The sequence below is a fragment of the Vanellus vanellus genome, assembly GCF_965231255.1.
Source record: "Vanellus vanellus genome assembly, chromosome: 2".
NCBI classification, from domain to species: domain Eukaryota; kingdom Metazoa; phylum Chordata; class Aves; order Charadriiformes; family Charadriidae; genus Vanellus; species Vanellus vanellus.
Window position 1 is genome coordinate 23100365 of NC_138906.1, and position 24876 is coordinate 23125240.

At 40.0% G+C, this 24876-nt stretch overlaps 2 protein-coding genes across 2 annotated transcripts in view; both read right to left on the bottom strand.

Moving 5' to 3' along the window:
- The window catches only part of LOC309669027 (macrophage mannose receptor 1-like), a gene marked incomplete at its 5' end in the record, with an annotated part of 34870 nt that extends 34488 nt beyond the window's left edge, over positions 1-382 (bottom strand). Inside the window, one exon of the mRNA XM_082479596.1 lies at positions 322-382. Coding sequence (XP_082335722.1) covers positions 322-382 — 61 coding nt within the window. The remainder of the gene's footprint in view (positions 1-321) is intronic.
- Positions 383-2548: 2166 nt separating this feature from the next.
- Positions 2549-24876, bottom strand: part of LOC309669023 (macrophage mannose receptor 1-like) — a gene marked incomplete at its 5' end in the record, with an annotated part of 37770 nt that continues 15442 nt past the window's right edge. Inside the window, 18 exons of the mRNA XM_082479591.1 lie at positions 2549-3410; positions 3996-4028; positions 6088-6249; positions 6417-6533; positions 6960-7112; positions 9173-9338; positions 10163-10395; positions 11219-11309; positions 12556-12752; positions 13335-13449; positions 14444-14580; positions 16558-16658; positions 18267-18334; positions 19812-19987; positions 20107-20142; positions 21685-21826; positions 23062-23149; positions 23766-23893. Coding sequence (XP_082335717.1) covers positions 3241-3410; positions 3996-4028; positions 6088-6249; positions 6417-6533; positions 6960-7112; positions 9173-9338; positions 10163-10395; positions 11219-11309; positions 12556-12752; positions 13335-13449; positions 14444-14580; positions 16558-16658; positions 18267-18334; positions 19812-19987; positions 20107-20142; positions 21685-21826; positions 23062-23149; positions 23766-23893 — 2313 coding nt within the window. The 3' untranslated portion in view covers positions 2549-3240. The remainder of the gene's footprint in view (positions 3411-3995; positions 4029-6087; positions 6250-6416; positions 6534-6959; positions 7113-9172; positions 9339-10162; positions 10396-11218; positions 11310-12555; positions 12753-13334; positions 13450-14443; positions 14581-16557; positions 16659-18266; positions 18335-19811; positions 19988-20106; positions 20143-21684; positions 21827-23061; positions 23150-23765; positions 23894-24876) is intronic.

Sequence of the window (24876 nt, forward strand, 5' to 3'; positions counted from 1 at the left end):
GAGGGTAAATAGAAAGAACTCCATGCTTCCTCATCTCTCATCACCTTCTCATATAGTGCCATCTGACTTTCTTTCCACAGAAAGAAAATCCAGTTTAACGATCCTGCTTCTATTACCTCCTTTTCCCCCAACATTCCTGCATCTTCCCTCTTTTATTCTGTGAATCAGGAACTGTGAGGGTAATACCCAACATACTCTTTAGATCATGTGTCAAATCTGACAACAAATACAAAGTAATCATTCCATGCATTAAAACTGTAAAGCTGCCCAAGGAAAAGCATTTTCATATCTAGTTTAACACAAAACCAACAGGAAACTTACCCGGTGACTGTAATGAACTGCGCACGAAGGACAGAAAAACTAGGAACCTGGAGAAACTCATTGCAAATGTAACTTGCTTTTCATTCCTCTACCAAAAGTTGGACTATAAGATAAGCAGAGTATAAAATCCTTCTGAGTGAGGATAGTGACAGGTCCTTCTCTGTGGCAGAGGGTTGATGGATAAAGCTCTGTACTCTAAATAAGGAAATACCCTGTCACGTGGTATTTTGAAATAACTAGAGTGCACATTGCAAACACTGCTCTATGAGAAGAATGAGTTGCTCCAGAAACTGAAGTCTCCATCCCTGTAACTAGGGGTGGTGACATTTGTCTTTTCCTGGGACTTTGCGAGCAATATACGCAGGTCAGCTGTTGGGGTGCTACACAGGACAGTCCTCTCAAAAAGCAACTTGAGAACTGGTGACAAGAAAACTGCAGTGAAATATCATCAATTTAAAAATCAGTCTCTGCTTTAGCAATTACATCTCGGAAACAAAGGGAGACCCTGTGGTTCAGTACATCGCTATCATGTCACAGCTCTACATATCTAAAAGAGAGCAAATTTTACAGGATCTGCAGTATTCAGTGCATTATGAATTATTTCTCACTTTGAGGGCTAAAATTTTTTTTCTGCACTGTTACAGTGCTTGCTTTGATCGCAGTTTCAGGCTGGGCTGTTTACTCCTTGTCAAAGGTCTGAAAGAAGTGAAGGTGTTCAACACTATAGACTGGTGATAAGTACTGGTGGTAAGTTTCCCTGTAACAGGAGGAATACTGGAATGCTTTTGTGAAGCAAAAAGATGTGTTCACCTACCTGAAAAATTCCTAATGAGCATGTTCCAGGACAAAGCCAAATGTAAGCTAAATTGGAAAAGCTCCTTTCAATCTGTGAGCAAAGTGCTCATCTAAAGACTTATATTGGCACGGCAATTCTTGTACAAGTACACCGCAAAGCTGCGCTGGCGAATATTCACAGGCAGACAAGTCCTACTGTTCCTTCTGTTTATTTACCTCAGTGAAATGAAAAGAAGTTGTGATAACGAAATTGAAAAAAGCAAGAAGTGAAATAGTCAGTAGTGAAATATATATAGAAACTGAACAGATGATGTCATACGAGAAGCAACTGTCTTTGCTTTTATTTATAAGGTGCAAAGGGAAAATTATCGCAAGAACTGACTAAACTTGTTGACTGTTATAAAGTACTAAGAGAAAAATATCTTTAGAAAAAAATGGCTGGATTTCAGTAAAAGTACGAATTGAATAAATAGTTTAATAACAACTATTCTATTTGCAGGTGACATTCAGGGAGGACTTAATGTGAGCAAGGCTTGCAAGAGTAGCCCAAAGTCATAAAGCTGAGTGGTGCCACAAACAGCGATGAGGTGGGAGAGAAATAGTGGCTGAGTTTACTGAATGAAACCATATTTTGGATATATCTGAAATCATAAAATGAAATGGCTCCGACAGAGGGCATCCCAAAGGAAAATACCTGGAGGGCACAGTCCTGCCCAGTTCCCTCCTCTGCCTCACAAAGGGCTAGCTGAGCTCCAGTCCAAACTGGGCTTTAGTACCCGTCTTGTGTAAATGAATGCTTGTGAGGATTCAGCTCCCCAGGGCTGCAGAGTGATGGGGAGGGATTAGTGCAGACACTGAGATAGGCTAAAGGAAGAATTGAGCACTCCAGAGCTTCCCATTTCACGTGACCAACCAGCCTGATGCTGGTTACAAACTTTTTGGGGTCAGCGTCCTGTGTGCTGCATTTCACTTGTGCAATAACCTGTTCTCACCAGTGTGCTAAATTCTTGATTGCATTTATGCCAAGAAAACAGAAACTCAGTGCTTAGAAAAAAAAAATAAAATCATTACTTTCTATTTCTTTTAACTTTCCAGCTTGCTCAGTAGCCCCTGTGCAGCCTGGGGAAGGCAGGTTGTTTGCTGGGGCTAGATTCTGGGGCAGATTCCTAGCACAGTATTATCTTCTGCATTCCTTAGTTTTCAGTTCCTTTTTCTTGCATTTAAAAGTGGCAGGTTGGTGCTTATTCAGGCTGAATTCAAAGTGGTGGGGAGAGAAGCCCTCCTTGTTATTGACAACAGTTACTGCGCAGAAAGGAGCACCTCCCTTCCCCTTGCCTCTCACTTGATTCACAGGGAAGTTTGAAGCTGAAAATTATACTAATAAAAACTTTATTTATTTCAAAGCATTAACAAAAAGAAAGAAGAATGCAAGGCTGAGAATATTTTAATTCATGTTAGTGAACATATTACATTTAAAAAATCATAGTATCACATTGAAAAAAGACCAAAACTTACACCTGAGCTTAATGTCCCCTGCTGGTATGAACTGTATTTTCCATAGCAGAAAAAGAAAATGGCAAGGCTTTCTATCCCAAAGTTATCTGAGATACTTATAAAATGATACTTCATATACGTAAGTGTAATAGGGTACAGCTATAAGGAACAATAAAAGTGCTGGGCTAACAGAGTGAAGCTTGTATGGCAAAATGAGTTCAAAATTGCAACAGTCGGGCAGATTTTATTTTTTGAGTTCTTTGCAGTGTCCACAAAGTCATGGGAATACAGTTATAAATAGCAATTACACTTTATTGAACATTCATTCTCACTAGCTGACTTCTATAGTCCCTTTTCAGTACATGTGTTCTTGACAACTTATTTACACTAGTGTACATTTGAGAACATCTTGACTGTTACAAACAATCCGTACTTCCAATTTTGTAAAATATGCACGATACAAAAGAGGCTGCTAGTGCAAAAAGAAAAAGGGGATTTCATTTAAGATTACAGATATCCTCACTAGAGACTTTTAACAGATACATCCTTTAATTTCATCAAGTATCTTGCTCCTCTGAATTGATACATGCCACAGGACCCATTCTCACCAATCCTTCAGTCACTGACACATCATCTGAGAAGTGTTTCATTGCCAGAATCTGTTGATGGTTGGTTTTGTCTTTTTCTCTTGTAGAAATAGACTGACATGCCAGCTCCAAGAAGAGTGAGAATAGCCAAAAAAACGAGTGGCCAAACGGAGACATGAACAGGTGGGTGAGCCTCTTCATTTGTTTCCTTGCCTGAAATGAATACGTGTAACTGTGAGAAACCTTAGTAATTTTTTATTCCACATACAACATGAAAAACAAGGAACTTGGAGTCTGTTCAGTGTAAATCTGAGCCCGGAACAGTTGCTGATCAGTAGCCAGGTCTCTGTTGCTAAAGCTAACGTGATTTTAGTGGATCTGAATGACATTGATATACAATGCATGCGGCGGATGCTTGTAAAAATTTAGCAAGAATGTATGCTTTAGATACGGGTATGGGATGCTAATTATTTGGAAATTAGTTTTACAATATTTTCATGTTACATTATTTACAATAATACCTATGGAGGAAATTTGCATGTACGTCTAAATAGGTTTTAACACGTTAGTTAAAGCTCTCCATGCCTGAAAGTTAGTCACAGGTTGGGTCGCTGCTGAGCTTGTCAGCTCCGGGTTAGCCCTGCAGCAGTCCAGTCGACCAAGAACATGAGAGCGCTTATGTGAACGTAAAAGACACCGTGGGATTACCCTGAGTGATTTATAGCCATGCAACTCTCAGCAGGACTTGTTCTCTTCTTGTATTTAGGTTTTTATTAATTTTCTTATGAAACTTCTTACCTTTCTGCTGTAGAGGACTCCCACTTGGCTCAACTTCAATGAATATCAGAGACAAATAATGAGACACTTCATTAGAATTCGTAAGTTTGACTATTTTGCTAAAATTATACAGAACCAAAAAAAAACCCTGAAGTATTACTATTGCGTTAATAACATATATGTCTGTGATAAAAAGCAACGTAAGTGAGGCAAAAAATACATTACTAAGGTTTTACCTTCCTACGTAATATTACCAAACTATAATTTTCATTCACTTAAAATTTTACATTGGTTTTATATCTACCAACATTCAAATACTGATTCTTTTCTGTTTACTCAAAAATACCTTTCACATTTTTTCTGAAATATTTATTTTAATTTACTAAGAATATGATTGGTAACTCTAGAGATTAATTTCACATCTCACATTCTAGGAAGCTCTGCATGTCCAGGGGCATTCTGCTGTTAGAATCAAGTTTAAAGATTCTTAAATGTCTTCCCTAGAAAATACCCTCTGAATCAAGGCTGTAATCTTCCCATGTGGCTATGCATAAGAAAGAGAAAAAGATCTTTATAAAATCTTTTTTTTCTAGTTGAATAAGATAAAAAAAGTGTTTGACACTCAGAAAAGAAGAATTGCACATATTGTATGTTCTTGTAAAGTAAGAAAAACTATTCTGAATCAAGAGTCCCTAAATATGCAGAAAATATTTCTCCTCTTGGCTTTTTTACATTGCAGTTTGAAAACACACTTGCTACCCAAAAGTAATAAAGGCAAAATGTAAAATGAAATGAAAGCAGAGCAGAATGTGAAATGAATACCGTTCCCCCTACTAAGGCAGGAAATAGTTACGTATCAGAGCATCTTATGATTCAGTGGGTGGATTTTAGTGCTTCCTTATTACTTTAGTACTATATGGGATGGAATATAATTTGGATGTTCTTAATAAATTTTTAATGGGGATTAACTGATTTAGTGCCATGGACATGTTCTGATTTAAGCATGGAAATTAACAGTGCATGGGAGATGAGTGTTCCTTGGTTACACTTCAGTTTGTTTTTTTAATTAAAGACTACATTTGCAAAATGATTAAAAGCTAACCCAAAACTTTCAGTTATTTTTCTGAGAACTACTGTGTCTTGTGATGCCTTCAGCATTGAAATCACATCTTTCCAACTTTGCATCCAAACAGAGGAATCTTAAAGGTTGTTTCACACAGGAAATGAGGGGTTTTAGCATAGGACAGAGATGTTCTCCATGATCTACTGGTGGCAACGCACAATGCAAAACATGGAAAATTAAACCTGATCTCACAGCTACTACAAAAGGAAGTACAAAGATTTAAAGATGGCAACCTACCATTTTTTAGGTAAGATTGATTTTAACACCTAACTTAAGGAATGGAATGATAGTTCTTTCTTTCAGACAGTTGTGTCTTTTGTATCTCCACTTTGGAATAATACATGTGCTTTTTTACCTCTGAAACATTAGTCTTGTATATACAGTAATATGAGAAATTTTCCAGAAATGCTGATAAGACAGCTTCTGGAATGACTTGAAGCTTTCATTTATTAGGGAAGTACTCCTTCTATTATTATTGCAACACAAACAGCTGGCCTTTTAGCATCCCTGAGGAATTACTGGCTTAAAGGTTGTTGAATCAGGCCCAATGTGAAGCCAGTTTTTGACGTTGGGCAGTAATATACTTTTTGAGTATAACAGGGTTGGAGAGAAAGCTTGATTATTCACATTAATTCCTCCTTGCAAGGGTGTAATAACTGTTGCAATACTTAGTTCCTGGAAAAGTCATAAGTTTGCACAAGCGTTTGACAGATGCCATGCCAATGCCTGTGTTAGGTATTCAAAAATTTTCTGAAAGTCTCCTTCTCAACCTAGGGTGCATACAGCACATTACCATATTCCCACGCGAGAGCAGACAGTGCTGTGAAGAGCTCGCAGTCTGCAAAGCCAGGCCACTACAGATGTTTAGAAAAGTGGGATATGCCAAACGAAACTGTCAGAAATTACTTCCAGACATGTAGCGGAGGGCTATAACAGTTACTAGTAAAGAGATCTTCTCTGTCACTAAGGACTGGGTCCCTAAGGACTTACCTTTAGGCTTTTTGCAGATAAATCCTTTTTCAGAAGAGCAATCGGTGTCGTCCCAGTAACCGGATGGTGCAGTCATTACAACACAGTGATGCTCCACGTTGGACTCTTTCTCCTCCCAGTTGACAAAGTCCAGTGCAGCATTGTCTAGCCATAACCACTGGTCTAAAGAGCCAGATTTAAAAAAGATTAAAATGTATCTCAATGGTATTTTAACTCTTTAGCTCAGCAAATGACTTCAAAATGTAATAGTAACCCATTTTTCTGCAGGAAACCACATCATTTTTTGTAAAAATATAGTTGTCCTCAATTTTATGAAAGTAAGACATTACCATCCACGTTTTGGTAAAGTCCTATCCAGAAGCCTCCTACTTTATTTCCAAGTGGTTGTATTGTATGGATCAGAAAGTCAGATTCATGCATGTTTTCTACGGAAACCAGGGTAGCACCTGAAAGACATTAGCAAGCAAATAACTATGATCTACGTATGCAACTACTGGAATGACCTCCTCTTTAAAGTCTGTACAAACAATAACTTTTGAAAGTATTATACACGCTTCCCCATTGTTTCTTGCAGAGGACGGAGCCCTGAAGGTGCTTAGTGGCTTTGGGCCCCACCACCGGCCCGAGGATGGTGCTCCAGAAGCAGGAGCTGATGGGGAGCTGTACACCTGGGAAGGCAGCAGCCCCTGGGAAGACAGAAGGCTGCACGGAGTCACTTGTGTCAGTTTATTTTGGTTGTGCCAGATTTAGAGTAGCTTGGTAGAGAAATAAAATATTTCTAATTTTTTTTTAAATAAATGTTTTTACATTTTTATGTGAGTTTTGTATAAACTGTCATACAAATCTCGTCAGTTGATAATGAAGGCTCTCACCTAACCGAGCACACTCGAGAGAAGCCAGTGCCCAGCTTGTCCCAGCTGATGCTTCGAGGTAGTAGCAGTGGCCACGGTAAGGGATCCAAGCTCGGAGTTCGGCTGCTTCAGGGCAGTCTCCAGGCAGCTGAGCAGGGTCAGTAGGAGCTATAGCTAAAGATGCCATATGGTATGAAATTGGTATTGCATTATGAGTAACCCATGAGGTGGGATATGTGTGTAAATAGCGTGGGATTTCTCTCACTCAGCTTTAACTATCTGGACCTCTACTCCTGACTATTCCTGCAGGCCCCCAGGTCAGACAAGGGGGAGAGCCAGGCAGCCAAGAGTGTGAAACATCTTATGGCTCCAATCACATTTCTTAGGACAAGGGTACAAATCACATCCTGCAGCATCTAACTGCCTGCCTTGGCAGAACTGTGAGGAAAGCAAACCCTGAGGGATGATATAGATCTCTATTCCGCATTCTCACAATACAGAAGACTGTTGTAGGCTAGTGAATCGTTGATACCACAGTCCCATATTGTATGGCTGCCTGGTCTGTGTGTGTTGTCACTTTATACAAAGGAGCCATCAGCAGAGCATGTCTCTGCCAAATTAGTCTCTGTTTCTGATCATGTGTGCAACTCCTATCACTTCTATCGGTCTGCACGGCATATGCAGACCAAACATACGGCTGGAAAAATTAACTCAGAAGCCACCTTCAAGTGACAAAATCTGTCTTGAATCTCACACCAGGAACAGATTATATGATGTAGTCTTAAAACCTCAAGGAGGGAAAATGACACAATTCTACAAAATCTACAAGCAAACATGCCTCTGCATACCTCTACAAAGAGTTCAAGTGTCATTCACATTCCCAAGGCTCTTACACCTACCTCAGAACTGCTGTAGCTTTAGCAACAGTAAATGGGGGTGAAACTCTTGCCTGTATTTTGGCTCAGTGACACCTGTGTGTGAATTTATCCGGTTCATAGAATCATAGAATCATAGAATTGTCTAGGTTGGAAGAGACCCTTGGGATCATCGAGTCCAACCATCTACCCTACTCTACAAAGTTCTCCCCTACACCGTATCCCCCAACACCACATCTAAACGTCTCTTAAACACATCCAGGGATGGTGACTCAACCACCTCCCTGGGCAGTCTATTCCAATGCCCAACCACTCTTTCTGTGAAAAATTCTTTCCTAATGTTCAGTCTAAATCTACTCTGTTGGAGCTTGAAGCCATTCCCTCTTGTTCTGTCATTAATTACCTGTGAGAAGAGACCAGCACCAACCTCTTTACAGTGTCCTTTCAAATAGTTGTAGAGAGTGATGAGGTCTCCTCTCAGCCTCCTCCTCCTCAAACTAAACAGGCCCAGCTCCTTCAACCGCTCTTCATACGATTTGTTTGCGAGGCCCTTCACCAGTTCGTTACCCTCCTCTGCACTCGCTCCAGCACCTCGATACCTCTCTTGTATTGAGGTGCCCAAAACTGGACACAATACTCGAGGTGTGGCCTCACCAGTGCTGAGTACAGGGGCACAATCACCTCCCTACTTCTGCTGGCCACGCTATTTCTAATACAAGCCAGGATGCCGTTGGCTTTCTTGGCCACCTGGGCACACTGCCGGCTCATATTCAGCCGCTTGTCAATTAGAACCCCCAGGTCTCTTTCTGCCAGGCAGCTTTCCAGCCACACCTCCCCAAGCCTGTAGCGCTGCATGGGGTTATTGTGGCCCAGGTGCGGAACCTGGCACTTGCCCTTGTTGAAACTCATACCATTGATGTTGGCCCAATGATCCAATCTATCCAAGTCCCTCTGTAGAGCTTCCCTATCCTCCTGAGAATCAACACTCCTGCTTAACTTGGTGTCATCTGCAGTTGCTGCAGTCCACACAGTCAGTGCATGTTCCCAGCACTTACTTATGTTACACACAATCTCAAGCATGATTTATGCTCACATCTCAGAAAGAACAAAATAACTTGGAGAGCTTCATCTTATACACGTGAAAGCAGTGCAGCCGTATGTGTTTGCACAAGAGTCTTTCATGTGCCTGAATTCATATATCACCCACTAGCAAACCTCCGAATTCTGCAGGGAGGTAGACGGTATCCTGAAGCATACTCCTCTGACAGTTTTAGCTTAAACCAGAGCAAAGTCTCTAGGATTAGGCAGAATAATGGAATTAGGAATGTGTCTTTAAAGTTATTACATTCACTTGCTTACCATCTGATGTCTTACAAACTGAGAAGTAGCTTTTATTGCAGGGTGCTGTTTTCCAAGTACCATCAATATCTAGGTAGACACAAGCATTTCTCTCCTTTGGTTCCCCTGCTGCCCATTTCGTGTACCTGGTTTTCCAGTTATCGGTCCATTTGTAATAGCTGCCAGTCTGAAAACAAAGAAGTTCTGGTAACAGAGTTTTTTTACATAAGAATTTGACACATAAATGTAGTCTCCTATGTCTATTTGAGATGTTCAGAAGAAAAAAAAAAAAAAGCCCTGTGCTGCTCTGCTTTTAAACACCATTCACTATTCTAAGCAATGTCACTGGGTGCTCTGAGTTACACAAGGACTCATTGCTTTCAGGAAGGCTTTTCTGAAGTAACACCAACTTTTACAACACTGCAAGAAACTCAAATGAGTCCATCTTAGGTCATTTAGTAATTCCCACATCAAGATGAGCAATTACAGAGAATTTGTTCCCTCTCCTCTGCTTTATTTAAATTAAAACTGCAAGCTATTTGGTGATTAAAGATTATTTGACATTAAACAGGCAAAATAATCTTAAAATATCTCTCTAATACTCATAATAACTTTTATTAACGTAGTGATATTTATAAGTAGCCCTCTGTATGGCAGGAAGTTAGACTTTCAGAACAGCTAACGGTTGCTGCATGATAGGTGCGCATCCTGGCTTGGGACACTCAGTCTGCACCTTTATTTCTTTTACCACTCCTAGAGCTTTCTACTTTCATCTATTGCTTCCTGCTTAACCTTTTCTGTGACTCTTCTTTCCATTTGGTGCATGAAAGTCTTTGAGTAACTCTAATGACCCCTAGAAATCTATGCGTGTACACATAAAGTGTAAGTATAAAGTAAAGCCGTTCAGAGTACAGTTGTTCCAGCACAGTTGTAGACTGGGCATCCAGCAGGTCTGTAAAGAGGAGGAGAGCTCACCAAGCACCTTGCACCTCCCATCTGTCCAGCACTTACCATATTGCTGTTAAGACCGATCCATACAGGTTTTCCGTATTTTAACATCTGGATCCACAAGAATGAGTGGATATAGGCATCTGAAATGCTGGCAAGTTCTGCAGATTTGTCTTGACAATTTTTTCTGGCCTCTTCCCATTGCATTTCAGATGAGATGATTGAATAGCTGCTGTCCCCATAACGGGCAAAGCCAGAGGATGGATTTGTTGTTGGTACTTCAGACTGCTTGGTAACTATGGAGGAAAAAATGAGTGTAGGAATTTACAACATACCACTTATCTGTAGCGTGGAAGCCATCAAAAAAATAGGTCAAAAGGTCCAGTATTAACCATAAGTCAAAATCTTTTTTTAAGGTCATGAAAAATCTTCCACCCTTGGGACTGTAAATGTATCAACAACTGTAGTTGGAATTAAACAAACTAAAAACGCCTCTCTAAAACTATACCTTTGCTGTGCGGGGAGAGAGGATTCTAATAAGCAAGTTATCTATGCTGAGAGTCAACAGGCTGCAGGAGCTGACTGAAGCGGGGAGTGGGGAGAATAGTTTTTACCAATGCTGTAACAAAGGTGAGGCAAAACCTGTTTTGTTATCTGTGTTTTGCTTTTGCTGCCAGGGCAGCAGGAATTTGCGTAACTACAGCTCTACAGAAGGAGAGTCAACATTCATTACTCATTTTGGTGTAAAAAAAAAAAAAATCAATGTTCTTCAACAATAAAGACACAGCCAAGAGGCCGTACTTCCTTATAGACATCATATGGCATTCAGTAGAAATGTTAAGAGAAGATTAGATGGTCTGCTCAGAGACAGCCAGGAGTATGGGGAGATCACTGTAAGAACATGGTTTTACACTGCACTTAAAAGAGCCTTCTCTTCTCCAGGCTGAACAACCCCAACTCTCTCAGCCTGTCCCCACAGGAGAGGTGCTCCAGCCCTCAGACCATCATGGCCTTCCAACTGGTCCATGTCTCCCTGTGTTGGGGGCATCGGTTTATATATTCAGCTTGTCTAACCAAGATACTTATTCTATTTAGGAGACTGGATTAAACAGAACTCACATGAATTCATCTGGCATATATAACCTCTCTCATTGTCACAGCTATCATCTCTCCATTTCCCATCTGATTTCACGATGAGGACGCAATCCGTCTGCAGGAGAATGGAAGATACACAGCGATTACAAAAGGCAATCAGGAGGTGGTGAGCTGAAGATCCTGTACACCTAATGCAAGCCTGATGGCAGAGAAAAGGAAGAAAAAAGGGAGAGGAAAGGGAGAGGAGAGGAGCTCGTTGAACAACTGTGTAATTAGTTCAAATTTCCTAGGTTTCTGCCAAATGGCTTGACCTGGTATGTGTTAGTGACCCCTTAAATCTGAACCAGGCTTCCACTGGTGCCAGTCAAGGTCTGAAAGAAAGGTCTATAAAAAAATAATCTTACCAGTTTTATTAAGAATCCTTTAATGAATACAGAAATGCCTAGGGTACCTACAATATGTCTTCTCAGTTCCAATTTACAGTTATATAGAACTGCTTCAAAACATTTCCATGAATGAGAAAAACAATATAAGAACTATTATTAAAAGCACTAGTCTGGATTTATCTTAATGGAAGCAAACTATCCTGGAGAAAGCAAGCACTCTTTACCAGTTGTTTGTAGTCATTATCAAGTTATCACTATCAGATGTCTTTAGTAACAACCAAATTTTCCCTTTACTTCCTTATTTCTAATTGCTTCAAGAATTCCTTCATGACCCTCTGATTTCAAGATTGGCCGTGACTGTCTTTCAACATTTCAGTCAAGTTTCTCTCTTATGCTGATTTAAACAAGTTTTAGTCATAAACGGGTAGAGTGGTGGTAGATGTTAAAATCTCCAGTGACTAGCTGTCTCCCATTTCTTCTACGTGTTTCCCTCCTTTGGAAAGGAGATTGAATTTCAGCAGAGCAATAGGCTTTTTATTGCAGATATCCTTTTGTACCATGAGAAACTAGTGAAACAATGGGGGAGCACATTAGCCAGGAATGGGACAGATAACACAGACAAATTAATTTTGCTCCAACAACCTTAATCTTGGCTTATCATAACTTTTCTGTGTTTCATATTGCAATTTTAATGTTCGTGGTAATGTAGGTTGTGGGGGAACTGAAGTAATATGTGCCCCTCAGGCTTGTTGTACAGATTGGTATTTTGCAATAGGTCAGATGGAAAGCACAAAGTCCCTCTTCTTTAGAACCTCTGCCAAATATTTTTGGTGTACTTGGAATGGTTATCCAGTGATTTGCTAAACCTCTTTCTGCTTACAAATGGACTTGTTTCAGCATCTCGTTATTGCTGCTGTAACTTCACTTTTGGGAAAATCATCTAGCTGCCTAAAATATTACTTAGATTTCCGGTACCTCCACAGTGATGTCTGTCAACTCTTCATAGTCATAAAAGTCAAAGTATCTTTGTTTCTGTTCTGGTGCACCATTAGCCCAGTTGGTGTAGGAAACAGTGCTTCCATCTGTCCAAAGAAATGTGGACTCTGTGTTGATATCATTCATCCCAATCCAAACATTAGTCATGGCATCCTTTAAATGATAGAAGAGGAAAGCTGGAGGAGGGAAGCAAAGATTTCTCATTAAGGAAAGCTTATCATGACTTACCCAAAACAGGAAAAATGTCCAAAAGCCCAGAACTGGGGCCATATTAAAAGGATAACATTTCCCGCAACAGAGTCCATCTGCCTTTAACTAAATGTTTAGATAAGCATCTGTAGGAACATATGTTACACAAGCATTAAGGTTGAAAAAAATCGCCAAAAAGAAAGCCCTGGAGGAAATTAGAAAAAGTCCCCTTCCCCACTGTGTATGCAGAGATAGTATTCCAGCAAATCCTATTGCGAGGGAGAGAAGATACAGATGCCTGTTAGTTTGAGAGATCTGTCCAACCACACTCAAGACAGACTGGAATTTTCATGAAAACTGAGCACTGAAAGAACGAGAAACACACACTTTATTTCTTATATGCAATAATTTAGCTATTATTTCACACTCTGGAGTTAAATCCAAGCACAAACTGACATGGCTAATAAGCGATTTTCAACAGGTAATCCTGTAATTTATTCTGGAGAGCATAGCAGTTTCTTTAGTGGGAGATTAATGTGGTTTTCTTTCAACAGAGCCCATATATGTACCTTGCACTTGTTCGTTTGGTATGGTAGCCAGGTTTCCTCCCAAATCAATACAAGCATTTCGTGCCGCATGCCACATGAGCTTTCTTGTTATATTTGAAGCAAATATTTTGAAACACTGGGAAAAAAGCAACACTTCATTCAAACTGGCAAAGATGGGAACTGTTGTATGTGACTAATATCAATGAACTATAGAATGTACGTTTCTGCAGAAAATTAAATCAGGGCTAGAATAAGGGGCAGAGCTCAAGAGTAGAAAGTATGTATATCTACCCAGGTAGATACATAGACCCTCTCATTGCCCGTGGTGTAATCCAGGACTCTAGTATTACCTGAACTGGTTGTAATGATCCCAAGTACATAATCCCTTTTCATATTTTCATCTGCCTGCCTCCTGCAGTAACCACGGGATAACTTAAAACCAAGAAAATGTGGCTTTGGATGACACAGGTGCAGGGAATGATCTCTGCTGTGCCTTGTCCCGCTTTCAATGACTCTGGTTATGACTGTTCATGCAGCCAAAGTGTATGAAATAGCCTTTGACATGTTGACCTAACATTCTGAGGATGCAATAGTAGAGCAGTGAGTGTATATAAAGTAGACAAAACAAACTTTGCCAAATGGAGCTTCAACTCAAATTGTTACAAATTCTGTTACAGCAATGAAGACTTCCAGACCATGTCTGAAAATAAAACAATAATGAAAACAATTGTAGTTTGGCGACCTCTTTCTGCACTCAAAGCTCTGGGAGCCCTGTACAAGCCAAAGGGATTGTTCAAATGTATTCTCACTAAATCATTCTACCTGAAGGGCTTTTTTTTCCCTAACAGAAACACATAAAACAGGAGAAGACACAGTAACGGTGTATTTTAAGCCTGCAGAAACTATTTCTCTGAAATTTATTCAGCATACGTTTACTTTTACTGTATTTCTCTGCAAAGTTAAATGTCTATAGTTACCTCCAAAGAAGCCCAGCCATCCAGCCAGCATGTTCTGACTAGATAATTACTCTCCAGATTTATTTCATAATCTTAAAATCCCCATATTTTTTGTAGTTCTTTTATTCATTTCCACTGCTGTACACAATTTACTGAACATACTTGTTGACATACCTTGTTGTTAAAGAAAAGCCAACTTTCTGGACATCCTCCAGGAGGCAACGAAGAAGCAAATGTTGAATTAATAGAACTGTTATGTTTTTCACATACAAATTTATTGGGCGAACCACAGTTTACATCATTCCACAAGCCTAAAAACGGTTAGATTGAATAAGCAGGTCAAGATGTTATAGTATTTGTAACACTAATTTATCACTTATTTTGAGTTAGAAAGAGGATAATCTCTACTTTTCACACCATTAAAGTGTGTGAGAGAGCTACACACTCAGCTATTTTTTACAAAAAGATGTTTATGGACTTTAGCTGCTCAGCACTGTTAGGTATTGGGCTACTGTCTAGCAATTGAAAAAAAAAAAAGAATAAAGGACTGGGGGGAAAGGGCAAGTGACTCAAGAAATGCTCTGGTCATCAATTAACTTCATTCTACCTTCTCTGCACACACCCCTCTCTCACTTGCCCTGCCATCCCCCAAGGATTCTGAGTACGAGCGTTACAAGAGAAAGAGGATGAGGGAAAAATGAACTTTTTTTTATTCTTTAGCAGAACACAATATTGTTTATTATATATTTCAGGCTGCAGCTTGATCAGCGGGCAAAGTAACCATGGCGGCTTTGAATGAGCCAGTTGAAGCTTTAATAGTAGTGCAGCTGTAGCCCCTTGTGCTTAATTTGAACTGCCTGACCCTTCACCCAGGGCTCTCCACAGCCTGTGTACCTGTTTATAATTTGTTCAAGCTATGGCATCATCACATTGCAGGCAGCAGGGAAAATATACCGGCAAGCAAATTTGAAAAGCAAATGGATCAGAAATGGATAAGATAAGAAATACCAGATCAATCTAAAAGCACAATATGTTGTTCAAACACGCCTTATGAAATATGTGCCATCTCCTGGGGGCCAACATATCAAGTTAACATAATGTTACCCAGGGGTTCAGTTTGCAGATTAAAATACCTCATTTCAGATGTCAAGATATACGCTAGTTTCTAGGCTACTCTTACAGTCGATAGAGAGCTATGGCACGATTCATCTGTCTCAACAGAGGTTCTTAGTGCCATTTGAGAGGCTGTGCAAGGTACCTGCAGAGAGCTGAAAGTTGTGGCACTGTTTCTGTGAGAAACTTACAGTCAGGTGCGCTAACTCAAGGACATTGCAGGTGGCTACAGCCACCTACAGGTAGGCAACTGAATACTAAGCTATAGTAAACTGACTTGCTCTTCAGGCAGCGCTGGCTGTGCAGTGGAGATCTCCATTTGACCATCATGAGACTTCAGAGGTCGAGATCATATTAGCTACATTTTGTTGTCCACTCAAGCTTAGTACTTCCCTTATGGTTCAATTCAGTTCCAGCTGAACGTCCAGCATCATCTGAGACAAGTTCAGGAACGCTAAGCCAGCTACGCAGAGCTAGTAGATACGGCAGGGACCAGTGGGATGCCCGCCCCTTTCTGAATCAACAGCTAAAGAAGGAGGGATGCATCTCAATCAGACCAGATGCCTATGTTTAGAAAAGTGAATCTTGTTCTTGGTGTCTTCATATAAAGGCAGAATTTCAGGTGGGATTACTGAATGATTTTTTTATAAAACATAAATTGATTGATTGATCGATTTCCTTATACATACTGAATTCCTGTTAGCCTCAGCTAAATTAGAGAAATGCAACCAAGAGAAAAAATTAGCTCTAGGATTTGCAAGATTAAAAGTACTCTCTTTCCTTGTTGGCTTGTACCTGCAACTCCTCTATTTCCTGTAGGTGTCATAAATATTTTCTTAAGTTCATAGGAGCGAAGACAGACCCCACTCAACTTCTTGCTTAGAGAAGTAGTGAAAAGCCCTGTCAAAAGGTGCAATATCAATCTTATAAATCCAGACAGAGACACCTGCATTAAATTACACATGGTACTGAAATTTCCCCGTTCTAAGGACATAGACTCTTCCATGACTGGTGGTTACACCAGTTACTGCATCTTGTTGGCTTGTCACTGGAAAGGAATTGCAGAAAAAAAAAACATAAAAGATTCTATGGCAAATGACAGCAGAAGTCTGACAGCATCAGTTATAATCCAAGCAGAGACAGGTAAAATTTAATAGTTTAGCCTGGTTACTTACCTTGCTCTGACAACATTACCACACAATTTTCGTCATTATTTGCAAAGTTGGGTTCATTAGGAGCCCAGGCCACGTAGGTTACTGGAGTCCCATCTACCCAGCTTAAAGAAAAGATATATATATAGTTATTAATTAATACACTTCAATTGTGAGATAAGAATCCTAATTAACATCTCACAATTAAGAAGGTCCATGAGCATTAATGGGAACTGGCTATAACTGGAAGGACTGCCACAGATTTTCCTCTCCTTACGTGATTATTCTAATTTGAAGAAATTTAGGTAAAATATTACTGGCTGCAAAATAGAAAAAGAAAACACCAAATGTATTTTCCATTGATGGGCAGGACTGATCAGACATCATTTAATATCAGAAACTATTATCAGTTAGCCATAACATGTAATACAGAGAAGAATATTAAAAGTTGGGGTTTTTATCTACACTGATATTATTGTATCATCTAATTAATATTATGCTCGTGGATCTCAGCATTCCTGATGTTTTCATAGATGCAAATGTGGACAAAAATACTTTTCTGTGGATGTTCCTCTGAAGAGAAATATCTCCACAGGTTATTTGTATTAAGTCTTGTGTCTGGAAACTAACGGACATTCTGCCAGCTTTAAAAGCACCCTTTCTGAAATATCAAAATTGACTTTTTTTTCTTTATGCTTACATGCTTTTTATTTTAATACATTGCTATTGAAGGAAGAAGAGGTTGGCACTGCATCTTAATCCATATTTCAGAGTTTAGGTCACTCAGCCTGAAGTGGGAAACAAGTTCGGCTCCCTCATCTATCTCTTGCTGATGATGTTACTCTTGATCAAAATAAAGGAGATGCTCACTGGACCCGAGCAATGCCCTGTCGCCCTAATTTGCATCCTAAATCAGGAGGTTAGAATCATGCACTGACTCAGTCACTGCCAGCTTGTTTCCCCACTCCTCTTCTGCCTTTTCCAAGGTTAGTGATTTACAGACACTCAACAGCAGCATTAAAATAGAAAGGTTAATTTAAAATCTCCTCTAAACCTGATTCAGGTCATGATTAGAAGCGTGTTCTTTCACCTCCCAGATGTGTCCTAACTAGAAAATGGGAAGATAGGCAGTGTCAACATCATGCTCTTCAGTATTTTTTACTTTAGTTTTTTGTATGTTGGCTATTTTTGCAATACTCGTTAATTTTACTGTACTGTAAACTTCTGCTGACTTTTCTCCTGGAATGGGAGTTTGCAGAGGCTACCATAAAGATCTCTGTCAGAAGCATCTTTTGTGCTCATTTTCCACACCTTCCTAATTCTGGAGGCCCTCTCTGAAGCTATAGAGAAAAAGCATAAGCAAGCTAGGCTCTATAGTATGGAGCATATTTTGAGTCTGTGTGTTTACAGGTATAAAATTCAGCATAGTAAAGTATCACTCCAATTCATGGGGAAAATCTTTGAAAGAAACTTGAGAAAGTGTGTTGAAGGGTACGGTTGCCAAGCCTTTCTTTGGGTAAGTGTTTACTCAAGAAAAAAATATTATTTTCCCATTTCTTTTTTGGGGAAAACTTTTGGACTTTAGAATATTTTAGGACTATTCCATTGTGCTTTGTACTTGTTATGTACATTAGCCTTCAGTCCTTGAAAGCAACACATTTAGTACCTCCAGCTACATGAAATATTGTGTTTGTTTCTACATGTTAAGAGTTGCAGTGATCATCTTAACTTACCTAAACTTTTTATCAAGACTCACTTTTAGACCAATGAAGTATCCTCTTGACTGACTCCAGGATTTCTCCTAAACCAGAAAGATACTATTTTAATTTAAAAAAAAAAAATCTTTGAAGTAAAACAAGCAGAAATGGATGTGCTGTTGATTAGGTCCACACAACAGTCACTGAAGTCAAGAGCAGCAAAGCGCCTGCTTACAGTTAATCACAGCGATACGTTTATACACTCAGGCGCAGAAGCCAGGTTTCCATCTGGAGTATCAGAGCTGCATCCTGCAGCACTGAGTGCCCTTAGGATGGGGTAGGAGAGAATCACAGAATGACAGGGGTTGGAAGAGACCTCTGGAGATCATCTAGTCCAACCTCCCCGCCAGAGCAGGGTCACCTACAGCAAGTTGCACAGGATGGCGTCCAGGCAGGTTTTGAATGTCTCCAGAGTGGGAGACTCCACAGCCTCTCTAGGCAGCTTGTTCCAGTGCTCTGCCACCCTCAAAGTAAAGAAGTTCCTCCTCATGTTTAGATGGAACTTCCTATGCCCAAGTTTGTGTCTGTTACCTCTTGTCCTGTCACTGAGCACCACTGAAAAGACTGTTCCCATCCCCCGGGCACCTTCCCTTTAGGTATTTATAAGCATTGATAAGATCCTCCCTCAATCTTCTCTTCTCCAGACTAAAAAGACCCAAGTCCCTCAGCCTTTCCTCATAAGAAAGATGCTCCAATCCCTAATCATCTTTGTAGCCCTTTGCTGGACCTTCTCCAGCAGTTGCCTGTCCTTCTTGAACTGGGGAGCCCAGAACTGGACACAATACTCCAGATATGGCCTCACCTCCCTCAACCTGCTGGCCACACTCTTCTTGGTGCACCCCAGGATGCCATTGGCCTTCTTGGCTACAAGGGCACATTGCTGGCTCACGCTCATCCTGTTGTCCACCAGGACTCCCAGGTCCCTCTCCACAGGTCTGCTTTCCAGCAGGTCAGCCCCCAACCTGTACTGATGCATGGGGATATTCCTCCCCAGGTTCAGTTCCCTACACTTGCCTTTGTTGAATTTCATAAGGTTTCTCTCTGCCCAACTCTCCAGCCTGTCCAGGTCTCTCTCTATGGCAGCACAGCCTTCTGGTGTGACAGCCACTCCTCCCCAGTTTTCTGTCATCAGCAAACTTGCTGATGGTACACTCTATTCCTTCATCAAGAAGCAGAACTTGAGTCAGAAACTGCTACGTGTCTTTCATTCTCCCTCTGGGACTGCAGCACCACCTCACACAGACCTCAAGTCTCCCCCTCACACCAGCTACTTCCCAAGCCAGCACAGCTGGCACCTTCCCACCAGCCTGCCTCACCGCCTTAGCACAGCTGGCGCAGAGCAGGAGAGACCAAACCCCATGGGACCAAAAGGCACTTTGGGGGGGAATTTCACAGATCTCCTCTCAGGCACATTTTGTTAATGCAAATGCTGATGGCTCTACTGCTGAGGCAATTCATGTTTTGTGAGCAGATTGTCAAAAGCATTTCTACTTTAGATTGTCTGTTTCTATTGATTCTTACATTTTCTTTCAGCGCTCTCTGTAGGAACATCCTCTCACTATTACTATTAACAACAACCAAGTCTGCAGAATTCATCCTGCAAAACTCTTGGGCTTTCTCCATGGAGACTTGTTCCTCGCTGATGTAATATAGCTTATCTTCATATATGACCCATCCATCCGCAGTGGTTTTATATGCTGGAAGATAAAGAAGGTAGCCTTAAATTCTGTATCTGTAGAATACAAAAGCTCATTTTAGAATAACAGTTTTGATAAAAAATAATGAACAGGATGAATAAATTTACACAAAAACCTACCGTACGTGTCGATTGGTTCAGATTTTAATGGCACTCCTGCAAAACAAGAGAATAGAAGACATAACACATCTCCGTAGTATATTTTACGATGTAGCTTGTGACTGACTGCAAGGAGCAAAGTGAGGGACAGAGCAGGATTCTGCAGTTTTTTTGCCATTGATTAGGAAGCGGGCATAACCACACATTTCAGCTCCACCTTATTCAATATGCATGGTCATCCGCCTATAATTTTGAAGCTGTGCTTCATGCCAGCAAAGTCATAGCTTTGGCTGGATCACATTCCTGTGCAAACCAATGTAAGGGAAAATTAGTCTTCCAGTCTGTAAGCCATGGTAGATTTGTCTGAAACACTTTAAACTTTGGTTTTACAGACTCTTTACTGATCCATCAGTAGACATACCATAATCCTCCAGAGGGGTCTTCTTATCAAGCTAGAGAAGATTTCCACTAGATTCACTTTATCCCCCCAAAAAACATTCTCTCAGTCCCAAACATTCATATGCAAAGGGAAATATAACTCTATATACTGACTATAAGATATTTCTGATTCTGATAAAAAAAGACACGCCACTGCTTTGAACCATTGCTTTTCCAAAAGCAGATGAATCCCGCATAATATTAAAGGAGAACTTGGAGCACCGCTCCAGGCCTGTTTCATCTGTTGTCCTTAACCATATTATTATAGCTATGAACATCCTTGGTGTCAACTGCCAAATGTACCAACACAACTGTGAGCCTGAAGTCTTCTCTTGAATGAAATGGCTTCATACAATTTCTACAGGCAGCGGAATTTTTTCTACTAGAACATTTTTTCCTTGGGAAGAAAAAAAGAAAAGTCTGATCCAGTAGAATCAAAACATACCATACAAACATTTCAATGCTCTCCAAAATTTTGGTGGGTGCCAGGCAGGAAAGCTGGCATCCCCAGGGCTGTGTAGCTCCCTGTGGCTGCCCTCTGTGGCCTCCTGGGATGCCTGGCAAGTGATGTGCCTGGGCTGCTACCCACACCATGGGAAACAATGGTGGCTCAGCCAGCCCTGGAAGGTTCAGCATCCCTGTGGGGCTGGAGGGCTGCAGAAAGGCAAACCAAAACCTTCTCCTTCCATCCATCTCCCATCACCTCCTCCAACCCCTTTTAACTGCCCATAATTTGCCATAAATCCTGTCAAATCTCAAGGCAAAAGTATGTTTGGTGCACAAACGTGTCGTATTTGGTTCTTAGCTTTACCTGTGTTAGTGTAAAAAACAGTATTGTAAGAAATTCACAACTCCTTGCTACCTACATTATAAACATACAAATGAAAACATCTTAATATTCAAAAAGTTTGCAATCTATGAAACCCTTGCAAACACATGGCTTATTTATACATCCTAATTTGCCTGAATAAACACATTTATTTATTCTCCTCGTCTATCATTGAAAAATCCTGGCCCATATTATATTATCTCATGCTCTTTACCTCCATTTGGAAAAAGTAGTTTTCAAAATTTTGTGTCTTTCTCCAGCTACATATATTAGAAAGCAACTACTTCTAAAGTTATTTAAAGCTTCTTGCTTAAGGAGAAGACTAAACCTACCTTCTTTCATTTGACAAACCCAGTCAAGCTGTACTTCACAGACCGAAAGCTGCCATTCCTTATAAGTCCCATGACTGAATACTCCACAGAGCTTGCGTCCTCCTGAATTTTTTAGACTGTCATCCCAGTCTGTGTACCTAACCTATAAAAGAAATCATCTTTGTTACTCTTCAACTCTTTCAGCAGTTGTACTCTCCATTGGCAAACAGAAACAAACTGGATTTGTCTGAAAGATCCGTCTCTCACGAAAAAGAAGTGCAAATACAGGGAAAGCAATAGGTGTAAGAACTTTTACAGTGGGGCAATGATGGCAGTGGTCAGGCAATCAGGCTGTCTTGCTATGGAGGGCTTTTCCTCTTGGTTGCGCCTCAAGCCCTAGACACAGCCAGAGTAGAAACAGGAAAATGGGCTGTTTCTAATGAACCTCACCTAGTTAAGAACTTCCCCTCCATCCCACTCATGTTAATCATCTGCAGACAAGGTAGTTTTCACTTCATCAACTGTGACCCGGTTCAAAATTACACTGTCTAACAGCTGTCCGCTGACAGTGACCATATCGTGCACCAATTTAGCATTCACAGCTTCCCTTCCCTGAGGTTAATCAGGATGGGAACTTGGCTTTTGGGAGGGAAGTCATGTCCTACAAACCTAGTGGAGTTACCTCTGAAAAAGCTAACATCCATATGGGAAGGGAGGGCTGTTTGATAAAACCTGCTTGGGATTCTCAAAAAGTTCTTGACAAGATCTCTCCCCAGACTTTGTAAGGAAACTAATATGCGACAAGATAAGAGGAAAGGTCCTTGCTTGAGTTAAAAAATAGGAAATAGAGAGTAAGAGTAAAGGGAAGCTAATAAGCAGCGGAATCCTGCAGGAACATTTCACATTTTGTGGATGTTTACATGGACTTAAGAAATGACTGGATAAATTTATAGAAATAAATAAAGATTACAGATGTGAGTTCTGGTTCTGAAAGACCCTGAGCCATCACTTACTGGAGGATGCCGGAGTATATTGGGAAATATGCTTGCTGTTTGATTAGCTCTTTAGCTACTTCTGGCCACTGCCAGAGACAGGATACAAGGTCTGGTATGACCAATTTTTATATTCTGACCTTATGTGTTCACATTATATTCTTGGAAAAGACAATAAGTTGGAGTGCTGTGCAGAAAGCTACAGACCATAATAGATACAGATGATTTCCATGTGTTCAAATGTGTTGCTGCGATTTTACTTGTGATAATAAAGGTTATAGCCATGTAAATGTTTGCAGGATTGGTGTTCTCTTTGAAGATGATAAGAGTAAAAAACCTAAAAGCTCATGTACAAATCCCAAAATGTCTTAAGCAAACAAATTTGATGAAAAATTAAAATACTCACTGGAGAGCCGTCACTCCAGGCAAATCCTTCATCTGGATTCAAGGAAAATATACCAATCCAAACTCTTCGAAATCTACAGCCAGTGTCACTAGGAGAAATTACAAGGCAGAGCAGTGTGAAGACACCAACACAAAACCCAACCAGAAACATATCATTACACTTTCTAGCACACATTGTAAAGTGCAGTGAAGCTGTCATAAATACCCTATTACCTTTAGTGAAGGGTGTACAGATGCATATGTGTTTCACAGAAATATCTAATATTTCTGTGGCTTAGTGGTAACTGCTTCTTTATCAGACTTAGTAGTATTGATAGTGTATTTCCTCTGTGTTCTGTTTTCTTAGGAAAGCCCTTCACAGACTCAGAAAATGGTTTCAGCATTGACTATTTCAAGGTAAGTCAAAAGTAAACATATTGGTCACATTTTCTACCCTACTGAAAATACCATACCCATCAATTTCATGTATTTCTAAATTATATCTAGTCATAGTGATACTGTGTTTTTTTAATTTCCTGGATATAAACAATTCTTTTTTTTCATGAAACAGTTAAAAACATTCATGTGTAGATAAAATCTCAAACTATCACAGTTTTTTTGGCCTTTGAGGAATCCATATGTTTCAGAAATCATCTAAAAGCAGTCATAATAGTTCATATGAAACATCATTTAAATCTGTAAGGTAAACATGCAGCAGATACTCACCGCATTGCTCTTATTACTAATGATGTCTCCTCTTTACTGTTAATGGTGACCAGATCACCTCCTATTTGTCTACAAAAATCTCGAGCTTCAAGCCATGATTTCTTTTTAATATTTGATCTGTGAAAACACTATGGAGAGATTACTTTAAAACATATATGTTATAATAAAGTAAAGAAACATAGTCTCACTCACCCATAAATAAGGTTTCATACAAACCAACTAAAAGTCCATACGAGAAAGAGCGGTAATTACTCTGTTAATAAAATTTTTGCACTGGAGTTGTCTAGCTAGTTAGCGTAGTGGTGACGAACAAAGGGAAAGAATTGCTAGAAGGAAATACAATTCCCTTTAGCTTGTTTTACCTGGAGGAGGGCCCAAGTCACCTTCCAGAGGAAGGGAAAGGGGAGCGGTTGTGGCGGAGAGGCAAGGTGGATTAGGAGGAGACTGGAGATAGAGGCTAAAGAATGACCTGATGGTGGTTTACATCTCTCACTTTACATTTGCAATATGATTTCTAACGTTTTGGTAGTTTAACAGAGAAGAAGCACAAGTTTGACCAAAGTTAAAAATAATTATTTGGGGATAAAGGAGCCCAAGGAAATAGCATTGAAATTAATTAATTCAACTCATTAATTCAAATAAAGTGATAAGAAATATTAACATCGCACAGTTACTTAGCACACTGCTATTATGCATGATCCCAGATCAGTGTTTGCACACTATCCTCATTTCTTGTTTAAAGTCCTTTTGTATGCCTGCTCAGGCACAACTGATTGCACTTCAAATATGAGTTATCTATAGCTTTGCATCTGAAATGTTCTTACAAATGTCCTTCATAAATATTGGTTTAATTAACCTTTCATATGACATCTTATGCCTTTTTTGGGGGGTAATGTGCTTATCTAAGCACATTTATCCAGCTTTAGGCATTGTGCCGCCTGTGGATGGACTTCACGCTTTCTCTTCTTTGTTCCTTGAACTCCCACACAACTCAAATAAATATGGGATCTTTGCACAACCTAGTGACCACAGCTGAGATCAAAAGCCATGCTATCAGCCAAGCTTTGTTGCCTCTGCTATTTTAATACAGCATTTCAACATTGCTCTCTCA